Source organism: Sebastes fasciatus, chromosome 11 (genome assembly GCF_043250625.1).
Source record: "Sebastes fasciatus isolate fSebFas1 chromosome 11, fSebFas1.pri, whole genome shotgun sequence".
Taxonomy (NCBI): domain Eukaryota; kingdom Metazoa; phylum Chordata; class Actinopteri; order Perciformes; family Sebastidae; genus Sebastes; species Sebastes fasciatus.
The window spans coordinates 21,619,834-21,641,534 of record NC_133805.1 but is presented as its reverse complement, the minus strand read 5'-3'; the positions used below and the strand labels follow the sequence as shown (position 1 = coordinate 21,641,534).

The window sequence follows — 21,701 nt, the reverse complement described above, 5'->3', positions numbered from 1 at the left end:
AGGGGGGGGGAAGTAACTAAGTACATTTACTTAAGTAGGCAACTCAAACCTGCATTAGGCAGTATATTTTTGGCATCATTGGGCAAAAATTCCATAACAACCTTTCAGCATATTGTAATTCAAGTGTCACAGGTCATTTCAGAGAGAGAGCGTTCCTATTGAGCGTTCCTATTGGCTGTGCTCCAGCTGGTGGGCGGTGCTTGGTGTTTCCTTAACTGATCTCAACATGGCTGCCGAGGTCACAAACTTTCTCATTTTACAGCTAAACAGTACACTACAAGATGTTTCTGCAAACATTTGAAGTGAGAAATAGGCATTACAGTAACAGAATATTCACATTTATTTGTATAGACCTTTACAATAACCAAAAGGTACCCAAAGTGCTTTACATTAACATCAAGAAATAACAGGAATAAAAACATAACATCATAAAATTATAAAAAGCACAGGAAAAATGTCACAGTGCTACTAGGTATTAAAAGCCAATCTAAATAAAGTCTGGAGCTTAGAGTTAAAAAGTACTAGGTCAGTAACAGTGCGTATATCAGGGGGTAACTTGTTCCATAGTATAGGAGCAACACCAGCAAAAGCACGATCACCCTACAGCTTATACCTCGACCTTGGGACTTCTAAAGAAAGTTGACCCGATGACCGCAAAGCCCTGTTATGCTCGCGAAGAGTTAAAATCTCGGACAAATAAGGTGGGGCGAGGCCGTTAATGGCTTTAAAAACAAACATCAAGAGCTTAAAATCGATTCTAAAGCGAACTGGAAGCCAATGGAGCGAGTAAAGTACATACAAATATTGATTCATATTTGATCAGCGCTGCCTAGTTTGACCATTTGATCAGAGTTCGTGAGTGATTGACAGCTGCTCAGAGACGGCAAGGCTCCAGCTCGGCTCTGACTGGTTGTTTTCCCTCCGGTCTGTGAAATCTTGCAGATGCCATTATAGGAGCACCAGAGGACACAGAGGCACATGTTTTTTTTTCCAGATTACCTGTCTCATGCACTACTGTCAGGATATAGTTATAAAGTTATAAAAATAACTTGTTTTAATCATATTTGCTCCATTTCTACCCACTGCAGCCTTAAGTACAATTTTGAGGTACTTTTTATTTTGCTTAAGTATTTTAATTTCATGTTACGTTATACTTTTACTCCACTACATTTACCTGACAGCTGGAGTTACTTTGCAAATTAAGATTTTACCAACAAAAGACATGATGAATGTATAAAATATGATACTGTGCTGCAGTAGTGGAAAGTAATTACATTAAAGATAAAAAACGAAAACAACATAGGCCTATATTTATTGATTTTATACATTTAACACATTGTACATACAACACAGAACCTTCCCTGAAATTGAACATAAGTCAGTGTATAAAATAATAATAATAATAATAATAATAAATAGCTAAACATAGTTTAAAAGGATATATATTTACAATGAAAATATACTGAAGAAAATATATAAATACAAAATTAAAACAAATATAAAGTAACTACATTTACTCAAGTACTGTACTTAAATACTTTAACTTTACTTGAGTATTTCCATTTGTCTGTTACTTTATCCCTCTACTCCACACCATGTATTTGACATGTACTAGCTTTACTAGTTACTTTGCAGATTCAGATTATTAATACAAAATATAATTAGCATGTGGATTATGATGTGTTATTATAGATTAAGCAACATGGGAGTATGTAAATTTGTTAAAATTAGCCCCACCTGTGCCAGCTGCAACATTAAGGTGATGCTTACACATAAATACATTAATACTTTTGATGTATATATATATATATAATATCCATTACTCTGAAATGGGCCATTCTGCATAATGAGTACTTTTACTTTTGGTACTTTAAGTATATTTTGATGCTTATACTTTTGTACTTTTACTTAAAATATTAAACATTAAAGTAAAGTTTGAATGCATGAGTTTTATTTGTAACGGAGCATTTCTACACAGTGGTATTGCTACTTTTACTTAAGTAAAAGATCTGAGTACTTCTTCCACCACTGCTATGCTGTAAATTAAACAATTTTTTAAACAAGTAAGTGCTGAGTCTATAAAGCTGCGATTAGCCTGCAAAATACCAACCATATCTTCCCAAGTACTTAAAAAAAAGACTAAAACAAATGTTTTTAGAGTTTATCATAGTGGCCCCATCTTTGAAGAAGGAAAGATCACATTTAATGCAAATTATGTATGCCCTTCAGACTTCCATTTAGGCTAGTTAAGGTCATTAAAACCAGTGGTGAGTCACTCGACAGGAGTTATTTTGGAGTCAGATTGTAGATCCACAGGCAGCCAGAAATGCCAGAAAATTGTCTAGTACAGGACTTTTGATGACCTCAGATTCACTTTGAGAAAAAAAACAAAAAAAATTTAAACTAAAATTAGAACACTTTTTAACCTTTCTTGTATGTGCAAATTGGTGACCTGCAAATCAATCTCTTGCCACCTCTGTCTGTATCTAATGATCTTTTGGCTCGTCTGAGCTGAGCATGGGGATGAGCCAAATTGAATCTGAAGTAGCTGAATGTCAAACTACCTTGAGCATTTGAACTTGTCATGCTTTTCCACATGTGAAGTTGAACTGCTTCCCTATACTTCTACTTTTTCAGCTGCACTAACACCGTTTTGATCGGTGTACTGAACGCATTATTTGATCATAGCCTGCTGACCCTTGTGTCTTTCTGCTCGCTATTTCTTCAGTGTCATTCTGTCCATTTTCTGAGTAACCTTCCCTTTCTTATGGACAGTATCTTCTGAGTAAGACTAGAAGCTTCCTCTTGTCCACATGTACTGTATGTATACATTTCCATTGAATGTGATTGAACTTCCCCTGTAGCTTGTGACACATTGTTTTCCACCGCCACCATGTTGACAGCTGCATTACCAGCTGGTCAGACCCATAATTAAGTCATGACTTCATATTGTACAAAAGCCTAAAATACAGTAATGTGTCATCTTCACGGTGATTAAAACACACAGCAACCATTCAGCATGACATAGCATTCATTAGATAGCAGGGCATTTATTTCTATTATGCTCTACTTTATCACAGATTTAGAGACATGATTATATTTCTTATATTTAATGCTTATGTAGAAACATAATTCTTCCCCTATTCTTTGGCCTCTGTGGTATTTTCCTGGTTCTTCCAGAGTGGGCTTTCCCCCAGTGCCAGTGACTGACAGCAGCAGGTCGCCTGGACCCTGATTTAAACTCCCCGAAACTCTAGCAGACAGTAATCCACTGTTGCTGCTCGCCTCGGCGTCATCCTGTTCTGGCTACTGTGTTTGGTTTCCATGCTCCTGAAAGTATACAGAGAAAAAGAAAAATGACAACAAATCAGCAGAGAACTCATTTGTCTCTGTCTGTCCCACATCCATCCAAACAGTTTAGATCAACAATGTGTAATAAATGGGAAAAAAAATGTTTTTACCTACCTCCAATTGTTTTTCTCCTCAATCTTTGCTCTTTCTGTGGTCTACATTTTTGACGCCCAACCAGTTAATAGCATCAAATGATATCACGGATGTTATTTCCACAACCTTTGGTAGTCGTCCAAAAGTCCCTCTCGACCCACCTGGAGCACAATACAGCAGAGGGCAGCAGACAGGCACATAGCACCTGGCAACTATAGAGTTAAATAAACTCCCAAGTAAAAAAAATGTCTTTGTGATGAGACAATTTCCATAGAATGGTTGTAATGTGTACTCTCCAATATGTGACCTACACGGCCTTCCACCTGACCTCTTAGCCATTTCAAGGATAAGGTCACGGTTGTATCATGTTCACAGCTGAAACACATTGAAAAGAACATTTACATAAGCAGACGACAAGCGAGACAAATGTCAGTGGCACCAAGGACAGATAGCCAAGAATGAACAGCAGATGGCGTTTATGTCCCTAAAATGTTCTATGGGGACTTGAACAATAATAAACAACCAAATTGGATATAGAAAAAAAAACCAGATGAAACAAAATACTGTGTCTCAAAATAGAGGCATGTGGTGTTTATTTACAATGTGGATATAATATACAGTATTGACAGAGTACCAGTATATGACAACAGGGGTACACAGGGCAATATGATGCCAGCACAGAATACCATGAAACAAAAATATGTAACCAATCATTCATTTAAGGATTAGACTACAGGATTTCAACAGAGCCAAGAGTGTTTATCTGGTCTGCACAGGAGAGGAATCAGCTGGTTATAGTATCTGATAGTGAGTGGCTGAACAGGAGGGAGTGGAAGAGAGCAAAGAAGACACACAGAACAGTGTGTCCTGAATAGATCAGCAATAAAGTCTGTGTAAATAAAGTCTGAAGGATTAAGTATTCCTGCGCTAGTGAGCTCTTATTGCTCCCTAAGGAAGGAAATAAGAGTTCAACACATAAAGACAAAGACGATAAATCAGATTATATCAGAAATATGGAATAATATGAAATATATTATTCTCTATCAGTAGGTACATCATTATTTTGTTGGTTAATTATTTCCATCATTTCTTGTTTTGTCTGTTATTACGTTGTCCATGTTACACCTTGCAATGCTGTCTACCATAGTGTCTTTTCTGATACCACCTCTAGGAGTCGCCAAAGTCAGACAGTTATAATCCCACATCTTCGGTTTATTTGGTCACTGTACAGAGGTGGGTCTGTCTCCATCTCTATCTCTGTACGGTGACCATATTAGGACATCTCAGACTTAGTTTATCAGGCTCTACTTCATCATTGAGCCACGCTTAATAAACACCAGAAATCCAAGTTGATATATAAAAAGGCATCATTACCAATATATCCGTGTCAGATATGTCCACGACTTGTAGAGAAAATGTTTCACGCTGTAATCCCACAAGCTCACAATGCAAACTAGCAATTGCAATATAAAACAAATTAAATTAAAATTTAAATATATTTTTATTTCAAATAAACATTGCATAATCAACCACACATGACATGATCAAATACACTCAAAATAGGATTTGCCTCTCTACTCACTCACAAAAAAACCCAACAACACACACGTTTTGTAAAGCTGTGCCGAAAACAAGTTCTTTTGGCATGTTTCATTTTTCAGCTAGTGTTTCTTAATTTACAGAAACAAAAACAAACAGACAAACCTATAACACAAAAAAAAAAAAAAAAAAAAAAACATGTCTTAAAACATATTCAACATTTCAGGATGAAAACTTAGCACCGTGTTCCAGTCACTGTGATTGTTCGACTGGTGTATTAGTGGATAAGAAACCACAGTAAGATGAGAGGGTTGGCCGTGATGACACCAGCGATTACAAGGCACACTCCTGCTTCTTTAGGATATTGAGGACAGTGCAAATTCAGACACCATGATAAGAAGAAGTGTGCTGTCGGATGCAACAGACTGACACAGGATCAGTTCACAACTCATTTTACAAGCCTCATTCACTACATACTTGATGCTATACACAATGACTTGCCAAAATAAAATACTGTACATAGTATGTGCTGTTAAATCTGTGAACATAAATCCAATGGTTTACATGAAATGGCTTCTATAAAGAGCAATTACTAATCCTTAATACTAAGGCACTGCTTTAAATAAAATGACAAACACAACAGTGAGGTGTAAATGTGGAGAACAGAAATCAACTCTGTGCACAAAGCTGAGCTCCAGTGTCTCTATAACATGAACCCACAATACCCATGTAAGCATATTTAACAGCGTGACAGAGACACACATCGTCCTCTACAGGGCGAAACTTTTACTGACCAGAGGTAAGAACGACCTTATGGTTGTGGGTCTGCTGTGGACGACGATACAACACAACGCGTGCCGATGCTTTGCTTATATACAAACAACGAGAAGAGGTCATTCCGGATGGAGACTGACTCTGTGTCCCTTTTTGAGACCTGCCCTTAAATGTAACTGATGCAAGTACTGTACATACACATTAAAACAAATGTTTATTTTCTGTCAGTGCAAAATCGGAGTTCATGTTAGCATAATTACACAGGTGTCAAAAAGCATTCCTTCCACAGACACACTCACAAAGAAAGTGTAATAGTTTCTAAACACGCGGGAGGGCAGAGACACATTTATACCCTCTGAAGTCTTGCAATTGTGGAGGATGTAGGGCTGTCCCGAATACCACTTTCTGGGCTTTGAAGCAAGCTGCCATGTTCTTCTGTCTGTTTATCTCCATCTTCCCAGTTTCAGTGCCTGGGACAGTGCCGCTGCCGCACTACTGGACTATTTTTTAGGATTTTTAGGATTTATAAATTATTATTACATACTTACATATATCATTTTTTTAAACGAAGCATTCAAATACTGATTTGGAGGTCGATTACCATGGCAACGGTCAAAGCTTCAAAGCCTCGAAGCATTCGGGTCAGCCCTAGGAGGATGACATCTAAATTACTGTGATCGATGATGAAGAATACAATAAAAAAAAATGGGTAGAAAGATATTTTTGTGCACTGCATCAACAAGCAGATTTAGTCCTAGTTTATTTTTTAGTGTAAATCACATTCAAAATCATGCAGCGGGCCATGTTATCTTTGCATTAATAAAATCTTTTTATCAGAATTTCAAAATCAAAATGGTTTTTTTTTTTGCTCATTTTAGTGGAGGCACATGCCATTTCTTTAATTAACATGATATTGTGAAAGCAAATTATTTCACAAAACAATCTTTTCTTAAAATAAATAATACACATATATAGCAGTTAAATATGTGATGAGCAACAGGTAATAAATAAACCTAAAGCTAACAGATGATGCAGACTGTGGAAAGGCTTTCTTTTCTCCTCATGCTCTTACTTTGAAAGTACAAAGCCAACACTGAGAGGAACTGCTGTCCTTAAAATCATCAAATCTAAAGCTGCAGAAGCAACAGCGCACACACGCACTCTGAAATCAGCCCTTATGATGAAGTTCCACTTTTTTTATATGTCAGCGTTTTGGAAAAAAGGGCGCAAACAAAATGCTAATGTGCACAACAAAGATTTGTAAAAGCAATACCACCCTGTTTTGTTCTAAAAAAAAAAAAGATTCCTCCCCATGATTTCTGGGATATCAATGCTCGACTTAAAACATCTGCTAGACGAGGAATAAGAACAGATTCCATTTACGCCTGCCATTAAAATCAAAATGCAGTTAAAAGATGCACCTGCTCACGGCAATGAACCTCATATGTACTGTATATATATATATTTATACAAGAGTATTTACACTGCAGAGGTATTGATTGGAGTTTTTCTTCACCACCACTGAGGTAAAATCTATTGAAATGCATGTTTTTATATAGTTGTTAAGGCATAAAGCTGACTTTGTGTCTAGCTTAAATCGACTTAAAAAGACATCTTATATCTGCATTGGGATTTTGACGCCAAGTGTATTTTGGGCCCACGCTTTCAGTCTTGTTTTTGAGGAATAGTGTCCTGATACATGAGTGGTGGACATATTATAATACTGAACAAAATCTTTAGGACCACTGAACACGGTCAGCAGCATCAACACATGTGTATGTCTGGTTTAAAGACATGTTTTGCCAGCTACACCTTGTGTTTTAGTAGTACAGCTCCTGTACAAGTCAGCTCTTCATCAAATCAATACTTGGTATCTTTTTTTCAAGGATTAGCTCTGGTAGTAAAAATGTGGACTTTTTAAAGGATAAGTAAGACGTAAAAGTGTATTTACAAAATCACCAGGGTCAAACAGCACAACTTGAAATAATGAATTTGAGGTGATCAAAATTGTTCAGGCAGCTACAATACGGTTTTGCAGTCTTTGCAGCACAGATCATCCCTCTGTGAGAAACCTCATTTAGACTCACGCTGTAAATCTTTGTGATGCACAAATACTTGGAAGTGTGCACACACGCCGGCTCAGCAGAAGTCGCGATGAGCCTTTTGCACTCCTATTCACACAGTGATCCTATGAATACACTCTATTGTCTCTCTGTCACTTTAAACACAGCTCGTATGTACAAGTTTATGACAAAATCAAGACGGATCGGACGGAAGACGTATGGTTTCCCTGATGCCATAGTCTGCCTGGTGTGACAGGATGAGGCGCGGAGGTGCAGAGACAGTGGTTATTCAATGAGCCCCTCCTACAACGAATAATGTTTTTAAAGGTCCATGCTAAATTCTCCATGAAGATCATCTAAGGCCACAATGTTCATAGAAGAAAGTAAAATGTAAACACTATAAAAAAAAAAGAGAGAGAGAGGAGAAATTATCATGGCGATGTATCCCTTGTAGGATAAAAGGCCATTGTTGTTAGGTTCAAACGAACACACAGGATACAGAACCACAAAGCATAGATCGTAGACATGTGTCATATTACAGAGGTTAAAGAGATCATATACCTTATGACATAAAGGCACTTCAACAACTACTCCCAGTGCCCTGTTTTGGAGTAGATCCACTGTTAATCTCCTGATCATCTTCATTCTCCTGTTCCTCCTCCTCCTCCTCTTGCCAGCCACCGAGGTGGACAGCGGTGGGCATGGAAATGCTGGTACCATGGCCACTGTGTGCCTGGATACCTGATAAGAGTGTTGATACAAGAAAGTCAGAGGCTTTCTTAGGCGTAGTCTAGTTAATACAAGGGAGATGATTGAAACATTTCAATTTAGTCCCACCTGATTTAAAGTAGGGTTGGTAGTGTTGTTCAAATACATTTTTGGTTATATCAGTTGAAATTCTCTTTACATGCCATCAGCAATCAATAAATCAAACGCTCTGACGGTATCTGTGGCTGTCGCAGGACTGTAATAAGCCTGTCCAATCATTTTATGAGACCCAAATTAAATGATTGGACGGGCTACCTGCCTGTCGGGTCTACCTGTGTGCACTCTGCCCGTGCACTAATTACGCATTACCGGAGTCTTCCACAAGCCGCCGGCTTGACAGCTATGAGCACTAACAATAGCCGTGTTCGTTGTTTACGTTCATAATGATAATTTTGGGGGAGTGGCTTTGGAGGGAGGCCTGAGGGGAGGGACTGTCTGTGGTGTTGCTGACTTGCCGATTTTCTCTCTCAATTTAAGCTGTCTACACATGATCAGCTATAAAATCGCTCTGCGCTGGCTGTGCACTTGTTTTCCTATGGGGAGAGCGGCGCCGCCCGACTAGGCAGAAGTGCTACCCTTGGCGTGGCACACCGCTCGAAATCGCCCCCGAGCGCTGCGCTCAAAGTTCATATTATTTCAACTTTGACTTCGGTTGAGGGGTCAATGAGAACAGCTGCAACTGTTGTTGTTGTTGCCTAGAAACAGTGAATGGCGTTCCTTGCACTCTTTTTTTGGGGAGATATTTTACCTGCTGCCACTGGAAGGCTCTGTGCTCTAACTTGCGGTGAGTGAAAAGCAAATCTCTTATCATGTGAAGGCAGCTTTATGGACTTTTGGAACTAGTGCTGCTGGCTACTTTCATTGGGAAAGAGTTGGCCACACTGAGCTGGGTGTTTCGGTTGGATCTTTTTTTTTAAATCTACTGTAATCTTACTGGTTTCTCATCATTACCAACCCAACCTTTAATGATCAGTGTTTCACAGAGAACATATTTTTGTAATGTTAAAGCTTTTAAAGGCCGGTCACCTGGCAAATTAACATACTGCTCCATAACAGTGTATAAATCAGTGTATAAAATTGACAAAGCCATTGGTCTCCATTCATTCTACTATAGTGAAAACAATCCACTTGTAGACACTTGAGACTTATAATAACTCACAATGAGCTTTATATTTTCAGTTATGTTACCGTTGTTAGTGCAGGTTTGGTTTCTGTACTGCATTACCATGTAGTATAACGAAAGTTTGACAAATATTGAAGCAGACAATGTAAAGTGGTCGCGTATCAAAAATCGTAGTAGGCAGTTGCTGGACAAATAGAAGACAGCAATGAAAATGTAAAAAAAAAAGCTTGCCACACTGTAGCTTCCTTAAGTGCAATTTATTAGCACATCCTCAAGTGAGTCTGAAGAAGGGCATCTGCTCAAAACATCACTACTTGAGGATGTGCTAATAAATGGCACTTAAGGGAGCTGCGGTGTGCGGACCGTTTTTTACATTTACAAATATTAAAGCAGACATATTTGCCTTTCAAAATCTATTCTGACTTAATCTAAAGTCCTTTAGGACTCTGCTCTCAATTTGCAGTTGTTGTTCTGACTGGAGTGTGTAATTAAGTGCTGCAGATTCGGGTCATGACCGTGATTTCAGCACTACAAGCAATCTTTTTTCCATTACACAGGGTCATTAGATTCAATGTTTATGTCCAAAAGAATTAGAAAATGTGGCTCTAAAATCCTCCCTCACACTTAACAAACAGAACAGCACACTGCCAGGAACATGTCACTTGCTTTTTAACCAAATATTTCTGCGAGGTTTTTCAAAAACAAGATTTTCATTTACCAGGGTTTGTGTGCAGATCTCTCATTGGCACTGGGTTTTGCCACTGCCCCGAACTTCTCTGTGGGTGAGAGGTCTGCTGGTGGAGCTGGAGAGATGAGCATTTGTCAATGTACAGTAGAACAGAGAACTAGACTAGTGGTCTACAAGGGATACTGAAAACTGTTACTCCAGTATCAAATACACAACACCTGCAGACTTGAAAGAAGACGTTTAAAACTGGTCACCATTGGGATCCTTTGTAACTGACATGAATTCAAGCTGATCAAAAGATTTTGGGGAGTTTCACTTTTAACTCCAGGCACACAACAGAGAAAAGGAGGATTCATATATTCATGTAAACTGCAGTGCCTGGAGGCAGGACATTACCTCATGCATGTAGATGGCATGGAGACTCATCTCTGCTGAGGCAAACTCTGAGTGCAGTGTATTGCTCCGGATGCGAGAGTCACCATTAGACATACTGAGAAAGAAACAACCAAAGCAGATAACATACATTTATTTATTTATTTATTTCGCCAAACACTATTCTAGCTACATTATGTAAATAACATAGTAGAAAATGCAACGTGTGATAAGTACCTGTCAATGAAGGTGCGATCGCTGCGGTACATGGTGCTCTCGGGGTGGACGGATGAGTGCAGGAGGCCATGTGAGCGGCTGGTATGTCCGAGCTGGGAGGTGGACAAAGAGGCCAGGACGCTGGCGGCGGCGGACGCAGCGGTGCTCGGTGGGATGAAGCGATGGTCTCGCCCTTGTAGTCCAGACGCAGTTAGAATGGGGTGAGCCAGGACGCTGGCCAGCAGATTATCAGGCTGGAAACAACAACAAAAGGTCAATACAGAGCCACTAAGTAAATACGATTACATTGCAACAGAGAAAAATAGCTAGTAGTTTATGGATCAATAGTTTATGCAGAGAAATCTATTCTGGAATTATTTAATTTGTGGTTAATTTAAGTCGTGGCAATGAATATTTATTAACATTTACGCTGCAATTTGGTCAACATGACTAGTTCATGTGGGGTACATGTTATTTGTGTGATCTTACCCCAGTGCCTGACTCGTTGGACTGCAGCGAGGTGCAGAGAGGAGCCTCAGACAGCAGCAGCTGGGTGGAAGGGCCACTCTGTGCATCGTGGTGCACCTTTTCCTTTAGATGGCTGATAAACACTGAGCTCTCCTGAGGCGGCTGCCAGCGTGGGTTTTTAATGGTGAAATGCATAAGAGACAACTCTGTCTTGCCATTTTCAGCTTGTTGGTATATGGAGGCCTCCGTCTGGCCCTCTGACATCCACTGCAAAAAACATTTACAGATATATGTCAATTCAAGCAACATAAAATGAAGTATTCACTTTGCTCTTGAGAGTCTCCAGTTCGAGAGAAAAGCTAATGAGCTGACAGGCTTGAATCCTATGTAAGAGAAGGACCACATCTTACTGTTGGGTTTCCATGGCGTCTGATGTCCATCTGCGCAAAGGAGCAGATGTCTCCGACTCCAACCACATCCACAGTGAAGTTCCTGAAGAAGTCAATGATCTCTAGAGACTTATTCCTCAGGTGGAAGATGAGAATGAAGGGTGTGACAATAGGACTGAGCAACTCCTCCAAGATGAACACCTGGTTTGGACAGAGAAAAAACTGATTGTACAAAGTCCAATCTTAAATGTGTTCCTATTCTACACAGTCAAATATATGTCAGTGTTCCCAAAAATGCATTAATAAATCCAGTGATTATACTATTAGACTGTATCCAAGACAAAGTCTTATCAAACGTCATCAACTTTAGTTTAGACGGTGACAAATGTGTTCCTGTCCACTGAGTTTCTCCGTTCCTCACCGCTTTGTACTGGAACAGCTGCGCCACCTCGTCACGGGTCTCGCCCTTGTTAGCATGGCCCCTCCAGTGGTCTGGCATGTAGTGAATGTGTGCCAGCATGCACTGCAGCAGCTGTTCTGGACACCACACCATATGCTCATCTGGGATGAAGGACCTGGTGCAGGACAGGTACAAAATATGCACATTATTCAACCGTATAAATTAGGAAAACAGGACAGTTTTGTACAGTATATTTAGTTTTTTTGCTTGAAAATCTGTAAATGATTAGGGGACAAGGATCCCGTTTAAATTTTCCTACGTTCATAAATGAGTGATATGCAGGATGTCTACAGTTTCCTTTACAATTTACTTCCCCCCACAACTTGAAAAAAGCTTCTGAACACCAATAAAATACTAAAATAAATTCTAAGAAATTTAATATTTACTAAAAAATGTAATAAACCAGATCAAAACAATTGAAAATCATAATCTATTTTTCTATAGTACACAGTAGGGTTATTATAGTAAACTAACACTGAAACTAAAACAAAAATAAGCAGTGAAAAATATTTTTAGTAATCTGAAAATAAATATAAACTATATCCTTTAATAAAACAATAAATAAAACTAAACTGAAATTATATTTCCTGGGTAAAAAACTAAATAAAAATGAATGCAAATTAATTTAAATTTTAGTTTTTTTAGCTATAATATATCACGACGGCATGAAACACACTCTAAAAACTAAGTAAAACTAAAATGAAATTGACTTGTCAAAACAAAAAAAATTCAAAACTATTATAACCTTGGTACACAGCTGTCTGTATATTATGATATAAACAGCAAGTGTTACAATTACAAAGAACAGAGAGCTTCGTTCATTCTAACATATAGCGATCCTGGAACGGCTCCAGGAAGAAAAAAACAACCTGGCTCTGAAAACTCACCTGGCGATCGTAATGACCACTCCCAGCACAGTGATAGCGGTCAGAATGTGCTGCACTGTTAGAACATCCTCATCATAGACTGTCAGTGCAATGAGCACAGCCAGAATTGAGCCTGAGAAGAAGGCAAAGTTCTTAGCGAGCACAGTCAGCACTGGTGATGTAAAGGAGTTCATATATTTGGAAGTGGGCTTGTAGCCGCGGCCTAAACGTCCATGCAGCTCGTGGTCCAGCTCGTTGAAGTGTCGCAGGTATAAGCGACCGTACAGGGACCAGCGTCGTGCACCCAGGCTCCCCGGTTCTCTGCGGATCACCTCGGTGTAGCTGAAGAACGCGTACAGCACCTGCCACACCAGGATGAAGGGACACAGCAGCAAATTGGCCAAACCCATCAGCAGGATAACTCTACTGAGCTGCTGCGCCAGCTCTAGGCGGTTCCCGTTCCGCTTGTACTTGGGGTGCAGGTTCCACTTATTCTGAAACAGAGAGCCGGGACCCCAGAAGAGGATGAGCTCAAAGTTGTACTTGAGGCCCTGGGTGAGGAACACCACATTGCCCAGCAGGGGGAGCTGCAGCTGCACTGGCAGCAGCGATTTGTTTATCATGGCCACCATGTAGTTCTTGAATCGCAGGATGCGGTGATAGATGTCAAGTTCTGTCAGCTCTTTCTTGTGTATGCACATTTGCTGCTCTCGCTGCAGGCTGATCAGCCGGTCCTGGACTTCCTGCCATGTGAAGTTGCATAGTTCATCCTGGGACAAGGAGCACAGCGTAAGCCGACTAATAACACGGAGATGTTGCATGACAACACGACTCATCATTTTAGGTGTGGTTCATGGTTTTATAAGCATAAGCCATTAGTCACATGATTGATTACTTTTCCCTTGTAGCATTAAAATGATAAGGTCTCCCACTTACCATCCTGATCTTCAGTGCTTTGATGTAGAACTGCCTGATCTCCCAGTAGCTCAGGACATTGCAAAAGACTTTAACAAGTCGATAGAGCCAGAAGATGGCTGCCATGATGAGAAGGAATATAATCCAGCTGTCCTCTTGGATCCTGAATAGAAACAAAAGCCCTTTTCAGACATGGCTGGCTATATACCGTATATCTGTTAGAGTTATGGATTTTGGTCATTTAGACATTGGTGACTACTAGAGCAGTGTTCAAACATGTCAGAACATGTCAGAAAGAGGCACAATAGTCACACAATATTTGGAAGAGGATGGAAAGATAGCAAGTCTATAAATATCCTGACAAAGTGTCTAAGGGGGAGGCTCATTTGAAATCTGGGATGCAGACACAACATCTATAGTGGGTTCTCAGAGGCACACATGACACCCCCTCTCCTCTTATGACACTGTAAATTGACCCTTTATTATTTACTTAACTTCTAACATGATAAACAGATGGAAAAAATCTGCCGTTTTTACTCAGTATATGTTATAATGTATCAAACAGACACTTAAGTCCTGATAACAGGTTGTGGGACAGGCAGCGTACTTCATTTTAAAATAGAGCTGCAACAATTAAATGATTAATCGATTAGTTGTCAACTTTTAAATTAATCTCAAACTATTTTGCTAACAGATTAATCGGTTTGAGTAATTTTTTAAGAAAAAAAAAGTCAAAATTTTCTGATTCCAGCTTCTTAAATGAGAATATTTTCTGTTTTATTTACTCCTCTATGGCAGCAAACTGAATATCTTTGAGTTGTGGACAAAACAAGACAGTTGAGGACGTCATCTTAGGCTTTGGGAAACACTGATCGACATTTTTCACCATTTTCTGACTTGCTATAGACCAAACAACTAAGCGATTAATTGACAAAATCAGTAGCAGCTTAAAACAACAATGAAAATAATTGTTAGTTGCAGCCCTATTCTAAAATAAAGGAATCTTCCGAGTATTATATTTTAAAACACAGAGCACTTTGGGTATTGGTTACCCATACTTATAAACAAACATTAGCCAGTATCTGTGCAGTTGTTAATGCTCTTTTAAATCATTTTATAACAGTTTACTTTCAGAAATAATAAACAAAATATGAGAATGTTTTCAGGACATGCATCTGGCTTCAAAATGGAAATTAGAGAAGTTACTGAGTATATGAGGGGGACAGAGAGGTTCCAAACTGTGGAACAAGCTGTTCCCAAATTAGAACTTCGACCAGTTGTACGTCACGGACTATAAACGACTGAAGAGCCACAGTCACAAATTAATGAAAGGCCAATTAGACAAGCTGGAGAAAACAAGGCTTCATTTTGGAAAAATATGACAACATAAGGTTTGGTGGGGCTAGTGAGGTGTCATGTGGTTGTCAGCTTGCTGGCCCGGCCAATCTGTCAGTATCTCGGCTGGACAGTTATACCCCACCAAAGCTATCAATTACATTGTCCTGTTCCCTAAAGCCAGTCTTAGCACGGTACACAAATACCTTCCTACCAGAAACCAACCATCAGTTACAGGAACGTGGCAACTCGAGGCTACCAATCTCAGGTTCAAATAAACAACGAAACTGAGAAAGAAATGCATTCATAGAAAGAGATGTCACATGTACTTCAAATGAAACATCAAATCAATCTGGTTAAACCGTATGCCTGTTGATAGGACCTTTTTCACCAATTCAACCTTTAACGCTAGCTTGTAATCTGCCATTATCACACTGGCATTAAGACCTTTTTCCAACATGAATAACTTCAATTTGGCAGATGACTTCAAAAAGATAATACACAATAAAAAAATTGAACATGTCGGTCAAATGATTCATTCTGGATGTGTGTTAAAGTTGCTTCTTTTGAGACAACAGTTTAAGAACAAAAAAAACAATGGGTACTCAAGTTGGCTAATAACCAAGTAGTAGAAACAAAAGATTGTTTCTGCTAAGGTCATTACTTAGAGTGCTATTAGTTAATAAAAGAGCTTAAAGAGACATTAACTACCGTTACAAATACAAGTTCTCATGATTTTCTGTGGTAAATCAAGAAATCCACAGGGTACAGCTAAATATGCTACTGTTCCATTTTCCTTCCTTGTGAATATGTCTGTAATCTTGCAGTCTGAAGCTACATCTGACACGATCCAATAAGAAATGAAGTCTGAAAGTCTGATTACAACTGCATTAAGCCAGACAAATTAAATCCCTCTGAAGGCCCGTCTCTAAAAGGGCTCTAATAATATCCAAGACCATGTCTGCTTGAGAACAAAGTATCTAATCAAACTGGCTGCAATGAGAGGACAGACGGGCACATCATTTATTGCGACTGTTTAGCCTTTTCGATTTATTCACCTCGACTCCTTCTACTCATTTTGCCCCCCCAAAGGAAAAAATACACATTTCTACTCTAAAGCTCTCCAAAATAATGTATGTACTACTGTATTGAACAGGATTACCTCTGAGTGCACTGTTGACTAGGCAGGATGGCATCAGGAAGAGTGACCTTGTTCCTGTCCAGGGGATTCTGGCCTGGCCCGGTGTGGTTGACCGCTCGATTGGCAAACAAGACATCATACTCCACGCAGTTGACAAGGAACGTTGTGAACGTGACAACAAACAAAAACTGACTGTTGGAATGAGATGAAAAAAAGAAAAACAAGGAGATTAGGCATCATACTTAATGACAGCAAAAACAAACAAACAAACAAGCAAACCCAAAGTAATACCAATGACAAAAGAGATTAATATTAGTATACAGCATTGAGATAAGTGACTATATTACATTTCTAACCATCAGGCAACAGACGATGCACTCTGCAATTACTGAGAAGTGATTAATGTACAAGTAGATAAGACAGATCAATTGCAGTTCCCTTAAAAATTAAATATGTTGACAGACTGAGGTTTGTTTTGGGGTGTCATTATGTGGACAGATTCCCCCCCATGTCAAAACCAGCTGATGAGCTACTTGTAATAAACACTGTATGAAACCTCAGCTACATTCTGTAGCTAGCTCCTCAGCAGCTTAAGCAGTTCAAATAAGGTTAACATTAGCTGTAGCTAACACTTGCTTACTAACTTGCTAGTCTGGTTGAAAACGCTTGCGTAACCCTACGCTACCATAGTAACGTGAAAAATACTGAGTGACAGTTAAGAATAAAGTACACAAATCTTCGGCAGATATGTGGACAGATTTTCTCCAGCTAATGGTTTAAGGGGCCCCATACTAATAAGCCAACTGTGGCCAGAATCAGACAAACACCAGATCAGGACCCAATAACAAAGATGGCCTACTAGTAAGAGCAAAAACTTATTTCAGGTGGCAGGAACAGAAAAAACAACACTATGTTATGCTGACACATTGGCCTGGTGATGTGATTAAGGGCTAACAGAATAATTTATACCAGGAGAAATGCTCCAAAAATGGTGATACTAACAAAAATAGTAATGAAGTTAATAGTAAATAAAGAAATAATCCCAATGTTAGAGTTTAGTGTGGGGAAATTATTTGACATGAGCTTCCAAGTACAGCTGCTGTTGAAATCTTCTGGCTGAACTTGTTCATGCTGGAGCCTGAGGCACACTTAACTGTCATAACAACAACATGAAAAATGACCAGTGACATACTGTTCCTGTTGGAACTGCGAACCCTACCTAATGCTTTTAATTAAAAAGCATTTCACTGTGTCTCATGATGTGGATAACTCTAGGCATCAGTATTTTGTACTTACACAAGTTCGAAGAACTCTGATAACATCATACAAGCGAAGCCATTCTTTTGGTGGAAATGATAGATGTGGACAGACTGGTTAAGGAAAAGTTTGAAAAGACGTTATCTGAAAACATTAAACAAAGCCTTATAATTGGTCAGTTGTTGAAAATACCTTGATTAAGCACAGACAATCTTCAGGACAACATGAGATATCACAGATATATCATCAAATTCAAGGATCTCTAGAAATTACCCTTGCCCACTGACCCCAGTAGTAACTAGGGATGCACCGTTCCAACTTCTTCAGTTCCCATAGCGATACCTGGGCTTTAGGTGTCGGCCGATACTGAGTACCGATCCAATACCAGTGTTTAATTAATAAGCTGTATGCCTCACTGTGTGGAAGTGACTGGGATCATTCTGTTATGTGTAAGACAACAACAGGCTTGACTTAAACATTGCTTTCCTATGTTTGTAAAACAAAATGTAAAAAATAAATATATAGATATTAATTTACGGCATTGTAAACAATAAATTGTGCACCAGCAACTTGGTAAAAAAAAATCTTGAGAATGAACAGGAATTATAATTAAAGTGTGAACCTGTTTGATGCAGCAGCAAATTAGTCAAAACTTACAGAGGAATTAAAATTTCAGTATATAATGTTAATCTATATAGCATATAAACACAGAATTGAATTCAATAGATTGTCACAGATATCCAATCCACCTATTTGAGTCAGTATCGGCCCGATATCCGATCCAGTATTGGTATCGGTGCATCCCTAGTAGTATGACTGTAAAAAGGGGCAGTCAAGAGGTAAACAAATTCAACAGATACTAAACATGAACACTGACAACAAGCATGTTAATAAGTCTGTGTGTCAGCATGGTATGATGCCAGGGACATGCAATGACAAGACACCTCTTATTTAACTGTACTGTAATTTAAAGGATATCCTTTTGAAGAAGTTATCCAGGTTCTTGATATGGTGCCATGAGTCTGTAACATAAATGGAAAGCATTAGCACTTTAAGATAAGATATTCCTTTATTACAGCAGCAAAGGGGATAGTGCAAAAACAAGATGCATCAGCTAACACAGTAAAAAACAAAGTGTAACAAAATATGAAGCATTTAAATAGAAGGAAGTCTAAAAATAGGAGCAGTATATACAGTATTGACAATAAACAGACCATTAACAAAAGAACCAGTTGCATCTGTTTTTTTAAGGCTACCCGCGTATTTATTAGGTATAAACACTCTCAATGTGCTCAATTATAATAAAGATAATTCATACTTTAGTGGACTTTGTTTACCTTTCAGGCCTTCTGGCACGTGGACCAGTAGATCCTCCTCTCCTGGTGGAGAGTCCTCCTCGAAGTCCTCGATCCTCTGATACTCCTGGTAGGCTTCAAAGTTGGCCATTGTGCTTTAACATTCTTAAGGTCACCCCAACAACTGACGAGCAACTTGTAGTGTAAACACTGTATGAAACGAAGGCAGCCTCAGTAACCTCAGCTACATTATGCAGTTAGCTCCTCAGCAGCTCAAGCAGCACAAACAAGGTTAGCTGCGGCTAACACTAGCTTGCTTACTTGCTAGTCTCTAGTAGTGCGCTACCATAGCAACACTGAGTGGTAGGTAAGAATTAAGTACACGAATCTTAGGCAGATTAACTAATGAATTTGATCGTTTAAAGATAACTCCGCTGCTGTCTGGTGGCTGGTTAGCCTGTGAATGATTCAGCCACTCATGCAGTCCAGTCCGGGTGAAATAGGTTTGTTTTGTTCTCCGTCCGTCTGCTGATGTTAAATCTTCTCTCCGTCTTTGCTTTAGAGTCCAATCTTTAACCAGAGCTCGTTTTATAACACGCAGCTGTGTTTATAAATCACGATACGGTGGTCTTCAGTCTGCCTGTTAGTTGGTGGTTTCCATAAATACATATACCCCATCCAGTGTGAGTCCACTGTTTTTGTCTTTCACAAACAAATGTCAACACAACGTCACTTCCGTTTTCATCCCTGCGTCATTTCCGGGTATGAATTTGTAGTTTTCTGTCGTTTTTTCTCCAAATATGTTCTATTTTCTTTGTCGTGTCTCTGTTTAACAATGTTGCACACATCGCTAAAAAATCGTCTTTTTGTTGTTGCCTGTTGTGAAATAAAGAAGCACATTGTGGTCACAAACTAATGTTAACAATAAAAAATGAAGTCATCTGTAGTGTCAACATGGCAGTGGATTATGCACGCAATGTAACAAACCAATATCTTTAAAGTTTTTAAGTGAAATTATTGTCATACTCTCGCGTGGTCTTTTTTTATTATTATTTATTTATTTTTTGTGTTTTTTTATGTTGGTTTTGTTTCATTTCTGTTGTCCTTTTATGTTTGGCACAGCTCTTTGTTTATGTTTTCGCTATGCTTCTTCTGTATGTAAATGCTTTTAATGTTTTCTGCTGTTACTATGGATAATGTCATTTTAAAATAAAAAAATTTATTAAAAAAGTCCTATTTTTTGTCGTGTCTCTGTTTAAAAATTTTGCACAGATTGCTTAAAATTTCGTAATTTTGTTTTGTTGCCTGTTGTGAAAAAGAAGCACATTGTGGTCACAAACCAATATTAAAAATAAAAAATGAAGTCATCTGTTTGCCGCCGAAATGCATTGTGGGTCAGTGTCAACATGACAGCAACAGCATGTTCTTATCATGGATGTATTAAAAGAGCGCTCTTTACAGGACAGCATGGTTTCTACTCCGGCAGCAACATTTTAATGGAGTAATTTTGTTAGTGATATTGACTGGAAGAAAGTTTGGTCCTTACCGCAAAAGTTCCTTCTAACAAATAAGGTAAAAGAGGTGTCATTTAAATTGATCCACAGATTCTATCCAGTGAAACATTTCTTACAAAAGTTAAAGAGTGACATAATAGATGTAAATTGTTCCTTCTGCCAATCACATCCTGAAACTTGCTCTCATTTATTCTGGTCCTGTAAATATACATGTGAATTGTGGAAAGATGTCAATCATTTTATACTTGTTAACATTTTCTCAGATTTTGCACTGTACTATAGAAATATTATATTTGGTTGCTATGATTACAGTGACAAAGACAGTAATACATTCTTTTTTTTTTTTATTTTATGTTGCTTTTGTTTCATTTCTGTTGTCCTTTTATGTTTGGCACAGCGCCTTGTTTATTTTTTCGCTATGCTTCTTTTGTATATAATTTGTTTTATGTTTTCTGCTGTTACTATGTATACTGCCATTTTGAAATAATAATAATAATAATAATAAAAAAAGAGTAGATGATGGAAATATTACAATGGGGAATCTGCTAGGAAAGACAGCTAAGAAAGTACACAATCTTCTAATTAATTACTTAAGGGCAACAAGAATAATGGAGATAATTTAATTATTATTATTGTTATTATTATTATTAATAATTATTAGAAATATATTTTTTTTAATTTTATTTGTATTTATTTTATTATTTTTATTTATTTATTTTGTTCCTGCCAATCTACTGCTCCACACTCTCATTCAAATTTGTTAGTAACACATTTTTCTGTGGTGTGACAAACCCAGAATGCATATTTATTTTTGCTTTACACGGACTTTAAAGGAGATTTGTCAAGTATTTAATACTCTTATCAACATGGAAGTGGGAAAACATGCTTGCTTTTGTGCAAATGTATGTATATATTTATTACTGACAACTAACAACACAAAACAATGACAAATATTGTCCAGAAACCCTCACAGGTACTGCATTTAGCATACAAATATGCTCAAATCATAACATGGCAAACTCAAGCCCAACAGGCAACAACTAGGTGGCGGTAATGCACCTATAAGCTGGTTTG

At 38.4% G+C, this 21,701-nt stretch overlaps 1 protein-coding gene across 1 annotated transcript; it reads right to left on the bottom strand.

Moving 5' to 3' along the window:
- Positions 1–7,047: 7,047 nt before the first annotated feature.
- On the bottom strand, positions 7,048–19,834 carry atg9b (autophagy related 9B). The gene is made up of 13 exons (XM_074651556.1): positions 19,156–19,834; positions 18,797–18,840; positions 17,858–17,922; positions 16,583–16,753; positions 14,107–14,248; positions 13,192–13,940; positions 12,266–12,419; positions 11,866–12,045; positions 11,477–11,722; positions 11,009–11,241; positions 10,796–10,889; positions 10,430–10,514; positions 7,048–8,561 (listed from the first exon to the last, which is right to left on the bottom strand). The coding sequence occupies exons 1-13, from the start codon at positions 19,262–19,264 to the stop codon at positions 8,401–8,403; spliced, it is 2,433 nt and encodes an 810-aa protein (XP_074507657.1). The 5' UTR covers positions 19,265–19,834; the 3' UTR covers positions 7,048–8,400.
- Positions 19,835–21,701: the final 1,867 nt, after the last annotated feature.